General features: G+C 34.1%; 2 protein-coding genes across 2 annotated transcripts; both read left to right on the top strand.

The window, feature by feature from the left end:
- The first annotated feature begins 1,767 nt into the window (after positions 1-1,767).
- Positions 1,768-4,990, top strand: LOC124635668. The gene is made up of 3 exons (XM_047171613.1): positions 1,768-1,891; positions 1,966-2,055; positions 2,447-4,990. The coding sequence occupies exons 1-3, from the start codon at positions 1,815-1,817 to the stop codon at positions 4,896-4,898; spliced, it is 2,619 nt and encodes an 872-aa protein (XP_047027569.1). The 5' UTR covers positions 1,768-1,814; the 3' UTR covers positions 4,899-4,990.
- Positions 4,991-8,009: 3,019 nt separating this feature from the next.
- On the top strand, positions 8,010-10,192 carry LOC124635985. Its single transcript, XM_047171945.1, has 5 exons — positions 8,010-8,178; positions 8,290-8,651; positions 9,034-9,142; positions 9,300-9,712; positions 9,820-10,192. The coding sequence occupies exons 1-5, from the start codon at positions 8,046-8,048 to the stop codon at positions 10,186-10,188; spliced, it is 1,386 nt and encodes a 461-aa protein (XP_047027901.1). The 5' UTR covers positions 8,010-8,045; the 3' UTR covers positions 10,189-10,192.
- Positions 10,193-14,645: the final 4,453 nt, after the last annotated feature.

Below are 14,645 nucleotides of genomic sequence, written 5' to 3'. Positions count from 1 at the left end.
CGGATTGTTCAAATCAAGAACTACAAAGCGTGTTCATGGCGAGTCTTGTGCCATTGAAGCTCACAACTCAAGATGGATGTATTATTTGGCAAAACCAACGGCCTTCATCAACGTCTTTCTGCCGACCCATTATGTGGAACTTCATGAAAGAAACGGAGTTTAATGTTAAAAACGAAATGACTAATATAGAAACAGAAATAGAAAGTTTAAATCCAACGAAATGTGAAAATGCAACTATCAAGCATAAATTGCTCTTGACAATGATAGATGGAAAAGTGGCATCCTATATCTCTGGCACTTCTACAGCAGTTTGCGATTTGTGTAAGGCGCGTCCGAAGGAAATGAACAATATAGAATTGGTTCAGAAAAAACCAGTGGACGAAGATATGTATAAATATGGATTAAGGCGAGGATGCACTAAATTTTAAGGATTTTGAACATCTGTAAAAGTTATCTCACGTGGAATTTTAAACAAAAAAAAACATTTTATTAAAGTTTAGTATACCCTCTAGTAAATGGTAAAGATAGAAACATGATTAAGAATAATTTTCTCGATAAAAAAAAATATCAAACATGACACCAAATCGCAATTTTAAACGAGTGCTGTAAAGATGTTATGTTAGGAATTTATGTGAAAATTATATCTAATAGAAGGAAATTTTATTTCGAATAAAATGGTAAAGGCATATTTTACAATTTAGTTATAATTTTTTTCCACGAAGCAAAACAATCAAAATTTTGCATTATTATCGCCCGCTGCGGTTCGTTAGTGCCCGCCAGTGCCCGCCTAGACGTCTTCGAAGTTGGACGTATGCTCGTTAGCTTCGAAAAAAATCCTCTACGTAAAAGTGCACCGTAAAATTTGTAGTTCATATTTTTTGTATATAAAGTTTTCTTTTTGATTAGTAAACATATAATTAGCATTTTAGAATTTGTGTATATATAGTTTTTATTTTGATATTTTATTATTGTTCGTAAAAACCTATAATTAAGAACTGTCTATAATTTTTTTTTGAAATGGGTAATAAAACGAATAAGAGATCTTTTAGAAAATTGAAACCCAAGGCATACAGAGAAATGCTAGTTGAAAAGTGGTAAGTACCTACAGTTTAAAGTACCTATCATACGTAAGTATAATGCTGTTTTACTTATTATTATTACATCAGTTGGGCGTATTCTTCATATTGTTATAAATTCATAATAAGAACACTTACACTATAATCACTGGCACCAGTATTGTAGTATCCCTCCAAGATCTCTTCTAGCGTATATACATTTTGTGCCCACCTTAGAGTATAAATAAACAAGCTATAGAGCGCGCGTCACAAAGTATGAACTGTAAGCACAAGTATGAACATGCTCATCTCGTTCTTGGCTTTGGCCTGGTCCTTTCCATTGAATATAGGTAGAAATAAAAGAAAAAATTGTTGACTAATATTTTACTATATTATTTTAAAATTGTTTGTTATAATTATTTTTAAACCAAAACAATAATTACGTTACATTAATAGATATTAAATTAAGTTATAAATAATAATAAGTAATAAGATATAAATAATAAGATAAGTATCTATAACACATCAGCTTACAAAATTGCCACAACGGAATGAAGTGACACTCGCGCTCTATACCTTGCTTACGACGCCAACTACACTATTATCTATTATCTATTATGTGCCTTTGTGCCACAGTATAAATAAATCAGTAAGTCTAATTAAATTAAAAGATGGAATTTGTTCGAATGAATATTATTGTTCTTAGTTAGTATCGTAGAACATGTGCTTAGTAAATGTAAACTTTTTTTCAGTGCTTCGATGAGAAGAAAAAAATCTGAGTATGGTACTCAACAGACCCTTGATTTAAACGATGAATCTAGTTTCCATAACTCTATGTAAGATCTACGTTTCTTTAACTCAAAATTGATATTTTACGTAGGTGTCAGTCAGTAATGTTTTTTTTTTTCAGGGAAAATACTCAATGTACACTTTTGGAAACTATAGCCCCAAGCGTCCAAATTTCTCCTACACTACCTGTCACTAATAATGAGAATCTTTGGTAAATATATTGTTTTTGATACCGTTATCATTGTGTTTTTAACGTTTTATTTTTAATTTCTTTTCCATTTTTGAGGGATCAAAGTATTCGCGATACGAACAACCTTTGCTATAGGTCCAAACGCCGAAACGAAAAAAAAAACAGCAATTTACTACATTTATGCGTAAATACTCGACAAGATATAAGGCACAACTGCTTTTTAGTGATTTTAGGGTACTTCACGATTTCGCAGAGCTGCTTGTATTGTTTTTCTTGATACATATTTAGTAAAAAATGTTATTCATGCCAACAGTCATGACTATATAGTTATTTACTTTTATTGATTTGATAAAAGTATAGGGTTACAGGGTAAGCTGATCTAGATCTTAATAAATACTATATATTTTTTTAGGATGGACAATGACGATACTTTCTGCATTGAAGTAGTAAACTACAACACTGATGAAAGTGAGACCTGTAGGCGAATTATAGATGTCAATTATTTTTTACGTCAACTGCAAATGAAAGCAAGGCATAATGAGTTGTTTGACTGCAAAGAAGGCTATTTTAAAATTATAGGAGAAAGAAGAAATGGGCTTATGTCTAAATTCAAGCTTCAGTGCAACATGTGCCAACAAATTGTAACAATCGATTCGGAAAATGTCAGCGATATTACAGAGAAAAAATATTTGAACACAAACATAGCGGCTACGACAGGTATCGTGGCTACAGGCATCGGTCATTCCCAGTTTGAAGAACTGTTCTCTGCAATGAACATCCCCGTATTTTCGGCACATACATATGCGCAGTTACAAAATGAAGTTTATGAAAACTGGGAAATTACCGCAGCTGATTCCATGCAAGCGGCTGTTGATGAGGAAAAAGAAATAGCCATTTCTGAAGGTCACATTAGAAATGGATATCCAGTCATCGACGTGTATGCAGACGGAGCATGGAGTGCACGGTCATATGGCACCAATTTTAAAGCTCTTTCTGGTGCTGCGGCTATTATTGGTAGAAGGACTGGGCAAGTCTTATTTATAGGTGTCAAAAACAAATATTGTTTGATATGCAGCCGTGCTGAAAACAGAAAAATCAGCCCGCCAGACCACAGGTGCTTTAAAAATTTCGAAGGGTCTTCCAGCTCTATGGAAGCAGAAATCATTGCAGAAGGTTTTAAAACATCTGTTGCAATGTACGGCGTTATATTTAAAAGATTGATAGCAGACGGTGACTCATCGACATATGCCAAAATTTTAAAGTCAAATCCGTACAAGGATCAAAACTTGACGGTTGAAAAAATAGAGTGCCGCAATCACATTCTCCGTAATTTTTGTAAGAAGATGCAAAGTTTAGCTAAAGATACCAAATATTTACTGGTACATAGAAAAAGTTTAACAAACCAAAAAATTATGTCAATGAGGAAAAATATCGTAAAATCCATAAAGTATCATCACCATTCAAATGGTTCTAAAAATGATGCCGTGGCCTTACTTCATAAAGATGTCATTAATTCAATCGAACATGCCTACGGTGACCATAGAATGTGCCACGACTACAACTGTGGCCAAGAAGGAATTTTAAATAATGGTACTAGGTGTATCCAAAATTCTACGTTTTTATTTCGGCTCAGAGCAATCGTATCGACTGTGGCTGGAAAGTCAAGAAGCTTAATCGAAAACGTAGATACCAACACAGTCGAACGATTTAATAATGTCATCGCAAAATTTGTGGGAGGGAAAAGGATAAATTTCACTCAAAGGCGAGGCTATCAGGCTAGGTGCTCAGCGGCAGTAGTCTCTTTTAATAAAAAAAATGCTATATCTGCTGTCCAAAAAAAAATTCTAGGTAACAGTCCTAAAGGCAAAGTTGTGGATATTGAAAAAAGGAGAGCACTTAAGCGTAAGTCTAATATTGAACACCCCGTTAAAAAGCTGCGAAGACAGCCATTTAGTAAGAACATACAGCATGATTACGGTGAAACCAGTGCTGCACCAGACATGCTTGATACAGAATTGGAGCGAGCCAAAATTAATTTTATGGAAAATTTGAAAAATGTCACGGCTGACAGAGAACACATTGAGAGATCCACAATACTGCAAAGAGATTCAAGCGAATGGCTAGAAATAAGAAAAAAAATTATAACGGCTTCAAATTTTGGTCCCATCTGCAAACGCAAACCAACAAGAGACACGTCAGCCCTAGTAAAAAATATACTTTACAAAAAAAATTTAAGTAATGTGGTTTCAATAGCTCACGGCATTGAAAACGAAAAACAGGCACTCCAACAAATTGAGCAACAAGAAAATATTAAAATTGATCCATGTGGACTTTTTATAGACCAAAAATATCCTTTTATTGGAGCTACACCTGATGGTCTTGTTGGACACGATAAAGTAGTAGAAGTAAAGTGTTCATTAATTGCTGCAAAGGAAGGTTTGCAGAAAGCACTGGAAAATAATAAAATCCAGCTTATACGACATAATAAGAAATCAAAAACATTTACTATAAATAAAAATAGTAACTGGTTTTACCAAATTCAGGGGCAGTTGCATGTGACGGGACGTGATGTGTGCATATTTGGCTTATGGGTTTCACAAGCCGAACCAGTATATATTAAATATATTGAAAAAGATGACCAGTTCTGGAGTGAAAAAATGGAACCAAAATTAACACAATTTTATTTGAAGAGCCTACTTATTGAGTTGGTTGATCCAAGGCATGTACGTGGAATGCCTATTAGGAATATATGTTTAGAGGAAAAAGAAAATATAGCGCCTCTAACCGCTTCAGCACCGAACTTGCATTTAGAAGACAGTGACCATAGTGACACTGTAAATTTCATTCAATTTGACGACTTTTAAATATAAAAAATGTATCTATTTTTTAATATATAATCATACCATAGTAATTATCATTGTAAAATTAATAAATAAAAAAATTGTATTGCATCAAATAATTGTATTTATTTATATTGTATCAAACTATTTTAATTTATATTTGTTATAAACTATCTCGATTTTTTTCCGAATTTTATGCGTAAATCGATACTTTCATGGCGCATGTCAACATAATTGTGCTGTGCACTTTCCATATTAAAAAAAAAACTAAATGAGACTAGCTAATATGATAAGCCATTCAATTCCTTACAGTAAAACTACACTTTTTAACAGATTGATAGCATTTATCGAAAGAATAATTCTTTCCTACCAACCTAATAATTAACACACCAAGTAAAAAGGTAATTTTATTTACGTATCCACCTATCAACTAACATTTCACGAAAATGTTATCCAAGTATTGCAACAATCGAACACGATTTACCTACTGCATTTATGCTACACTGTGGCACATCGAAACGCCCCACCCCGCGACCCCGCGAGCATACGCTCGTTGCGCCGCCACCGCAGCCGCCCCGCGCCGACCGCTCGTGCCCCTGGCCGCGAGTCCGTGTTTTAATACCTACACACCGTACTGCAAAGGGGCCTTAAGCAGTCTTCATGCATGGATCCGTGCCATGGAATGTTTGCTTCATATAGCATATAGATTAGACATTAAATCTTGGCAATCAAGAGGAGACGATGCCAAAAAATCTGTAGATGAAAGAAAAAAGAACATTCAAGACAGATTCAGAAAAGAAACTGGTTTATTATTAGACGTTGTAAAACAAGGCAGTGGGACGACAAACAACGGAAACTCAGCTAGAAGGTTCTTTCAAGATCCAGCCAAAACTGCTGATATAACTGGACTAGACGTTGCTTTAGTGCAAAGACTTGGTGTGATCCTACAATGTATTTCTTCTGGTGAAAAAATTATTGTAAACAAATTTAATGAATTCTGTATAGATACTGCAAAAATGTTTACCAATCTTTATCCATGGTATTATATGCCTGTGAGTATTCATAAGTTGCTTATTCATGGAGCTCATATAATTGAGCATTTGTCTATAGTGCCAATCGGTTTTTTGTCAGAAGAAGCATCTGAAGCGAGAAACAAAGATTTTCGTAAATTTAGAGAGTCTCACTCGAGAAAAAGTAGTAGTATTAATTGTAATGAAGATGTACTTCATAACCTGCTTCTCACTTCAGATCCTTTTTTGACAACCATACGACCAAAATTGGATCGTAACGTAAAGAGAAATATGTTTAAAGAAGTTTATGAAATGATAGTCACAGAAGAAAATCAAGTAGAATTTTGTGACGTTATGAATTTAATATCTGATAGCGATTCTGAAGAATCTGAAATAGAATCTGATGATGATATTTTCTGTGACTAACACTTTCTTTTAGACTATTGATTTTTATGATGCTTTATGATGCTGTTCTTCGTTTTGTTTGTTATATTGAATATTTGTTTTTACTGTTTTTATCATGTCTAAATATTAGTGTCAACCAATTTAAAATTTTGTCCTTACTTTATCATTATGAAATTAGTTATTAGTAAATTGTAGTTAAGTACTTCAATAAATATCTTAGTAATAGAATTGTAGGTATATTTTGATGTTTTTACATATTTTATTATTTGTAATTTATTATTTTTTTAGTAACTAAGCGTGACAATAAAATATTTTTTTGTTTTTCATAAAAAACGACTGCTTTTATTTAATTTAATTTCAGTCAACCATGCGCCTATTTATATGGTTTCCAAAATTGACACTTATGAGGGTAGGTATGTTAAAAATCGATTCGAGTTCTTATTGTAAACAATGAAAAGGTCTTTTATAAGTAATTAGCTAATTTTCCAAAAAAATAGCTAATCACCTCATTAAAATTTAGGTAATAACAAATTACCAAAAATTAACAAATTACCTCATTAGTAGTATATAATTATTTCCAGAGATTATATTATCGGTGCACCAATGAGTTATGGCCTGACCATATCAGTGAGTCACCACTGAAGTGAGATTCAGAGATAAAATATGTGAAACTTATAAATAAATATGTAGATGATATTGCAAAAATCGGTCTATACTTGTATCTTAAAACGGGCACATTTATCGCACCATGTTTGTTTGAAGAAAATGTGCCAAATATATGTCTTATTACCATATAAAAAAATCAAGTCGAAAGGCGAAGGGAATCTCGAGATACATCAGTTTTTAAGTCACTTCCCATACATTTAAATCACATTTTGCGCTATAGCTCTCGATGTAAGAGTCCAATCAGAAAATGCTAGTAACATTTTTAACAGCTAATAAGAAGACAAATACGATGGCATAACTCGTTTTTCAAAAATTGACATTTGGATATTTAAATATCCTATGTCCCAACGCTTGTATGGCGTCGATCTACTGTGCGGCGGGGCAAAATGCTGGGGAAACGCGGTACGCGCTCCCTGGCAACACCGAGGTGCCCGCCGCGTATCATGTCACCTGCGCGCGAGCCAATCGCAGGCGGCGGTTCGAACTGCGCGCCAACTGCGTCCTGCGTCATCCAACGGGAGGCCGCCATGGTGACGCCGGCGGGCTGGAGAAGGGGCGAGGACGGAGGCGTCGAGAGCGGCGCTCGTCCACTTGCCTTCACGGGCCGTCGAGATCAACAACTGTATTGGAACGTAACGGGTCCATCGCATCTCTGCAATCTCACATGTTCATAATTGTAAAGTTTGATAATATAACCCTAGTTGTACTGGTGCTACGCATTTTTATTTGTTCACGCAAGCGCGTACATGTTTTATTTGCATCATTAACGTCTACATTTTATCATTTACTTCAATGCGATATTTATATTTCATGATTTTTCTTTTAAATGTGGTATTTATATTATAGTTTAAGGGTCTGTTTCACAATGTATGGATAAAGTTCCAAATAACTATGTTACACATAAATTATTCGGATGATAAAAGTTCCGAATAAGAAACATTGCGTTTCACAAACATACAGTGCTACAAGGATCTTTTGGCACGTGGCCGATTTTGGAACTAACGCCGCCATCTTGCAAAGCGTCACTTTTGACAGATAGCTGAAGTTGGTGTTTGTTCGTGCTTTAATTTAGTAAAAATCTTTATAAATTATGCCAAAAGTGATAAGAAGTGGTGTTAGAGAGGTGGTTTTAAAAGTGAAGGACTATTTTATGCAAGAAAAGCAATCTTGTGCCCCGATTATTCCATTTGAAAGGGTAAATGAGCGTGTCGCAGCTGCAACAGGTTAGTGATACCATACACAGTGCCCGATATTACCACGAATACATAACCTAAAATTGTAAGTTTTTTAGATAGATTTTTCCTTCACATCATTTAAATAAAATACGATTTCAGGTATATCTTTACGGACTGTTGCAAGAATTGGAAATGAAGGAAGATTGGCTGAAGCATCATCGAGTAAAATAGTTACTCCCGGAAAAAATAGAAAAACAAGAAAGGATAAAATTTTAATGGACAATTTTGATATTGGTGTTCTTAGACGAAAGATCCATGAATTTTATACTTTCAAAAAAGAAATACCAACAGTGAATAAGTTGCTGCAAGTACTTAGAGAAGAGATTGGATTCACAGGCAGCCGAGAAATTCTCAGACAACATATAAAAATGATTGGTTTTCGATTCAGAAAAACTATAAGCAACAGAAAGGTCCTCATGGAACGTAATGATATAACTGCTTGGCGTGCTCGTTATCTGCAGGTATACATATACTTATAAGTTTGTAGTACATCGTGCAAATTGTCTTTGTGTGAATTTTCCTCCGTTGGTTATGACATTGCAGACTGAATCACCAGATTGTCTGAAAATTAAGCGATTCCTTGGTTTGGAAGGCATGTTGAGCTGGTGGTCCCGGTTACTATTAGGTACTGCTGATGATTGTAATCGACATTTAAAGGAACCATGACAGTAGCTGAAAGGTGGTTCATGAAACAACATTAACACCAAGATACACTTGGTTGTATTACTAAGTGCCCACACAATATTGCTTATCTAAACCATCAGATACTATTCAAAATTAATGCAATCATTAATAAAACTGTTTAGCAATTTGCAAACTAACCATAAAATTATTTTATTTCAGACTTTAAAACATAATGACGATACAGAAAAACTACCTGTAGTCTACTTAGATGAGACCTATATTCACTCCGGTCATACAGCTGGGAAATGTTGGCAGAATGATGATGAAGGTATTGGCTACTTAATGATCTCCTAATATTATTGAGTAATATATTTTTTACAACTTTTTTTCAGAACTATTACTTATTGAATAATACATCTTTCTATAAGAGTGATTTTTGTTCTGAGTGTTCTGCTTTGTTTCATAGTTATTTTTTAAAATTTCAGATGGAGTATTAGAGCCCATCTCTAAAGGTCAAAGATTTATTATCGTTCATGCCGGAGGTAATCAAGGCTTTGTGGAGAATGCTTGCTTGGTGTTTAAGTCACAAACAAAGAGTGGTGACTACCACGACGACATGAACCATACAAATTTAAAAAAATGGGTTTTAGAAAAGTTGTCCCCCAATTTGAAGGAGCCCAGTCTAATTGTGATGGATAACGCACCATATCACAACACAAGCGTCAACAAACCCCCAAACACAAGCAGTAGGAAAGATGAAATCATCGAGTGGTTAAGAATAAACAACATTGAATATTCAGAAGAATATACAAGACCACAACTCTTAGAACTTGTAAATAGAAACAAACCCGAACCAGTGTATGCTGTGGATGCTATTTTAAAAGGACTGGGTCACAAGGTAACTATTACTTAATTCAGCTATACCTACCCTTTTTTCTCAAAATCTTAATACCAACATTACCAACCCAATGTGAAGATGAATAAGATTCTATTTTTTTTTTTCAGATATGTCGTTTGCCACCATATCATTGTGATCTAAATCCCATCGAAATGATCTGGGCATCCATGAAACGAAAAGTAGCCGAGATAAATATTGGGAGGCCACCAAACCAAATGCCTGACATGGTACAAAATGCATTCGATACCATTTCTGTCGAGGAATGGCGCAATCATTGTGGCCACGTTAAGAAACTGGAAGAAGAGTACCGAAAAAAAGATGGATATTTGGACGAACCATTTATCATACGGTTATGCTCTGATAGCGAGGAAAGCACTGACGACGATGATTCTCAGGATGAAGATGATGAAGAATTTAATCGCATGCAACCTCTGGACGTAGTTCTTGCAGAACATAATTATAGTAAACGAATTTAATATATGATATTTTTTTTATTTATTTCATTGACATAGGTACCTTTAATTTTATTTTCATGTAATAATAGCCTTGGCCTATATCACACGAACATCTCATAAGTAAAAAAGTCACGGAATGGTAATCAAACAATTCCCTATTATTGGGGAGATTTTATTTGCTGGTAACCCTAATTGTACACTAACGCCCTCCTGTCAATGTCATCCAAGTGCCAAAAGATCCTTGTAGCACTATAATTTATCTGACACATAACTATCTGAAACTTATATGTAAGTGCGGTGGCAACACCATATACAAACGTTTCGTTTCTTGATGTCATTTCATTAACTACAAAAAAAAGTAAGAGAAACTACTTATAAACATATTTTAAATTATACAAGAAACATTGATTTACTTTAATATTTTTATAAAATTAGTTATTATCCACATAACGGTTATAAAAACTTACACAAACGATTTTATGGCAAATGAAAATTGCTGGTAACGAAACGAGTTTGACAGTGACAATTACTCACAGTCACTTATAAGCATTGACATATAAATAAAGGGACAGGAAATGTCACGAAAAAAACGTGCACACCTACTGTCAGTCTGCAGTCGTAACTAAAATGGCTGCCATTACTAGGGTTGTACCGCTACCGGATTCAACAAATATCGATATTGTATTCTAGTTAGAAGTACGTACGAGTCTTACTGGGTGCATAAAAATAACCGAGTATAAATAATTTCTTCGTCATAGAACTAACTATCACATTAATTTCACTGATACTAATAACCTCAACAACATCAACCAAATGGGAGGAGTTATTTCAGTAGGGTGATACCTTTGAAAAAAAAAAACACAGGCAAAGTAATTATTAATTATTTATTATTTCAAATAAATAATACTAATAATATAATTACATAGGATTTGTCTAACAAAAAAAAAAAAAAAACTATCTTAAGACTTACCAAAAATAATGTGGGAACAGAGTTGTCACGTAATCTTAAGATATCCAGTGTTCTATTAAAACAACTATCTTCAAAGTGAAGCGAACAGACATACCAATATTTATGTCTGGGATTAATATTTTCCTCACCAATAGCTTCTAACCATTTTGTCCTTAAATCATTTCGTATAGGAAACCTGCAAAAAAAGTTTTTTAATTAAAGAACATCAAAACTTGAACTTATCTATAGATAGGTACTTTGATTATTTGTTTGGATTGAATAGGCTCCGAAACAAGTTGACCGATTTGAAAGCTACACTTTACCCGGTATAGGCTATTACTGTTCGCGTACTGTTATATAGTTAGGTGATTTGGAATAAAAGGTCCAATTTCCAAATATTAGGTATATTAGAATTTTCTGCAGTAAAACACAAATGAGTACATAAAACGTCACTGGTAAATGTCACTGCATGAGAGATACACTGGATAAGATAAAGTCACTGGATGAGAAAGTCACTGGATGAGAGAGTCACTGGATGAGAGAGTCACTGGATGAGAGAGTCACTGGATGAAAGAGTCACTGGATGAGAGAGTCACTGGATGAACGACTGGTTAGATCGGATTATTAATTAGTACTGCCCGCTGTCTCACGGGATGACAAACATCGCGCTGGGTGGTCTCTCACACATGCTTAAAGTGCATACAGTGTATAACAGCCCCCGAGGGTAAGACTAAACTTCACCTGAAGAGTGAAGTTTACGTTTATGATGTCCGGATTTTAGGTGCAGGAATTTCAGTAGAGTCGGCAATTTCTAAAGGTTCCTCATTTTTATCAATATTCTTCTTGTTTTTCTTATCTGTCATACGGTGACATTTGCCTGATCTGATACACTTATATAATAAGTATAGGGTTAAGATTAAAACTACGATACTAATTAAAATAGTAGTATAACAATAATATTCACTGTATAAAACTATATGTGGTTTTTCAGTTATTCTGTCTAAACCTTTTATAATAAGGCTTGTTGCTTTAGTATGTTCTGCCATAACAGAATCAAGATTAACATTTTTTAAATTCAATTTTGGAATATTTTGTTTAAGTTTATTGAATGTTACATTATTACAGCATGAATCGTTTATCAAATTAAAATTTGAGTTTATTTGTTGCATTCTAATAATTTTAGTAACCTTTGGAATTAACCTTAACTCTTTATAATATGCTATACAATGTCTCGGGATACTCAGTATACCTGTGCCTGAAATAGTTGTTTCTGTGTTACTTAGATTGTGACAGTCAATTAACAATTTGGAAGGTTTGTTTATTACATATATCCACTTATTATTATTCAATCTTTGCCAAATTTCATAATTACCTTGTAAGAATTTGGTTTCACATTGATTCGGCACACAAATTAGGGCCTTTGAAATTATTTCCGATTCGCAGATCGGAGTTACGGAACTAGAATAAGTATCTAATGTTTCACATATATAATACGAGCTATATAAAACTTTACAATTAGTTAAACTATCTAGCTTACAATAAGACGATAAATCCTTAGTTATTCCTAAATATTTAGTAGAGGGCACTATTGTAGAAAACGTGTTATTTGTGAGTGTTACAGGAAATGGGATACAATTATATAAGTTAAAATCTTTGGCTGTTACAAGGGGAACCCTCAAAACAAAAACAATTTTATCATCTTTAAAGTAACAAGCAATTTCAGATACATTAATTAATAGGTAAATATTTTCTAAAGATAGACTAACAGGAAATTGATTATAGTCAGCCAGAAATCTATAATTTTCAGCCAATTCGGAAAATAATTGCTTAGGGGTGATAATAGAAGGAAATAAAATATTTGATTTACTAAACATAATGCCATTAATAATATCTTCTAACTTAAAGGACAGTGCTAATAAACTTCCCTCTAACATGTTTACAATTTCATTTAATTTAGCTCGTAACAACAAGTTACCTGATAACGAAGTTACATTCAACAAATGACGCGACAATAATTCAACAGCACTATTTAAACGTTGTTCATTTATAGTAATATTTTTTGTAATTTCTTTAATGGAAGACAGAGTTGAAGTGGTAATTAGAATATTTTCTTTTATCAATCTAGACAATTGGGTTTGATCCTTTTCGACAGTTTGAATAGCATTGCTGTATCTTATGGCGTCTTCTTCATCCATTACACCAAAAAGGTGTTTGAACACTGTACCGATACCACCAAACCAGGCTGATCTTTTAGATCGATTATCAATCAAATAAGAAATTGATTCAAAATCGCGTAATATGTCTTGGTACCGAGTAGATAAAGGTTGGAGCAAGTTCAGACATTCGATATCAGTAAACAACTTACTTTGTTTACATAAGCGCTTGGAGGAGTCTATCACACCGTACAGATTGTTAATATGTGGTCGTATAAAAGAAATATCAGAAGGTATAATAACGCTAAGATAACCATCTATTATTTTTAGAGAACCAACAGGGTCGAAGTATATACCGGGGCTATTCACAGTGGGTTGGATGAAGGGTTCTTGTGCCAGGGATAGTGAACTGTAATAAAACATTAAGTACATTATAATAATATTCTAAATAAGACTTGAAGGTTTTAACACTAAGACATTAAGTTACGGTTCACAACGACGGGCAAGTTTAACTTCGTCATAATGATGAGTCACGTGACGTCTGTTTATGAGCAACGTTAGGTTATTTTTACCGTTTATTTTTACAACTTTGTAAGGACCTTTCCATATGGGAGATAAGGCCTTACGCAGCCTGAGATGGTTCTTTAAATAAACAAAATCGCCAACATGATACTTTACAGGACGAGTGCGGGTATCGTAATAAGCTTTGGAAGACTCTTTGGACTTTGTTATGTTTTCAATTGCCTTATCTCTTGCATATTTAAGACGATGTTGTAACATTCTAACATAGTCTGGATAAGTGACGTGTGGGACTGGTTCATATATGGAATTAGGTATGTATGGTTTGTGGCCAAAGATCAATTCATATGGTGAAAAATTAGTTGTTGTATGAATTGCTGTATTATATGCCAACATAGCAGTGTATACATATCTAGCCCAATTATTTTGATTTTCGGAAACATAAGATTTTAAATATTCTTTAAGAGTAGAGTGGCTGCGCTCTAAAGCACCTTGAGTCTGAGGGTGGTATGCGGAAGAAAACAATTGCTTTATTTTTAAGAAGGAACAGGTCATTTTGAATAGTTGCGCTGTGAAATTGGTACCCTGATCTGTTAGTATAGTCTTAGGAATGCCAAACAAGGATATGAAATGAACTAGGCATTCGCTGGTCTCTTCAGCAGTGGCATTTTTAATAGGATAAGCTACAGAATACTTTGTTAAATCGTCTTGAAGAGTGAGTATGTATTTAAGGTTTCCTGGACTTGAATCTGGAAGCGGGCCAACAATATCAAGGGATAATCTTTCAAAAGGCGCTGTGGACGTAGTTGTAATCTGCATGGGTGCCCTGTTTGTTTTTCGTAAGGCTTTATTTTGTT

This window comes from Helicoverpa zea, chromosome 13, assembly GCF_022581195.2.
Source record: "Helicoverpa zea isolate HzStark_Cry1AcR chromosome 13, ilHelZeax1.1, whole genome shotgun sequence".
NCBI classification, from domain to species: domain Eukaryota; kingdom Metazoa; phylum Arthropoda; class Insecta; order Lepidoptera; family Noctuidae; genus Helicoverpa; species Helicoverpa zea.
This window is presented reverse-complemented; position numbering and strand designations above follow the sequence as displayed.

Bases quoted from the DNA above. Each gene is read 5' to 3' on its own strand.
- LOC124635985 (XM_047171945.1), top strand. From the start codon at position 8,046: ATGCCAAAAGTGATAAGAAGTGGTGTTAGAGAGGTGGTTTTAAAAGTG. The intron at 8,179-8,289 runs GTTAGTGATACC...ATACGATTTCAG, and splicing joins GCGTGTCGCAGCTGCAACAG to GTATATCTTTACGGACTGTT. The intron at 9,713-9,819 runs GTAACTATTACT...TTTTTTTTTCAG, and splicing joins TAAAAGGACTGGGTCACAAG to ATATGTCGTTTGCCACCATA.
- LOC124635668 (XM_047171613.1), top strand. From the start codon at position 1,815: ATGAGAAGAAAAAAATCTGAGTATGGTACTCAACAGACCCTTGATTTA. The intron at 1,892-1,965 runs GTAAGATCTACG...TTTTTTTTTCAG, and splicing joins TCTAGTTTCCATAACTCTAT to GGAAAATACTCAATGTACAC. The intron at 2,056-2,446 runs GTAAATATATTG...ATATTTTTTTAG, and splicing joins ACTAATAATGAGAATCTTTG to GATGGACAATGACGATACTT.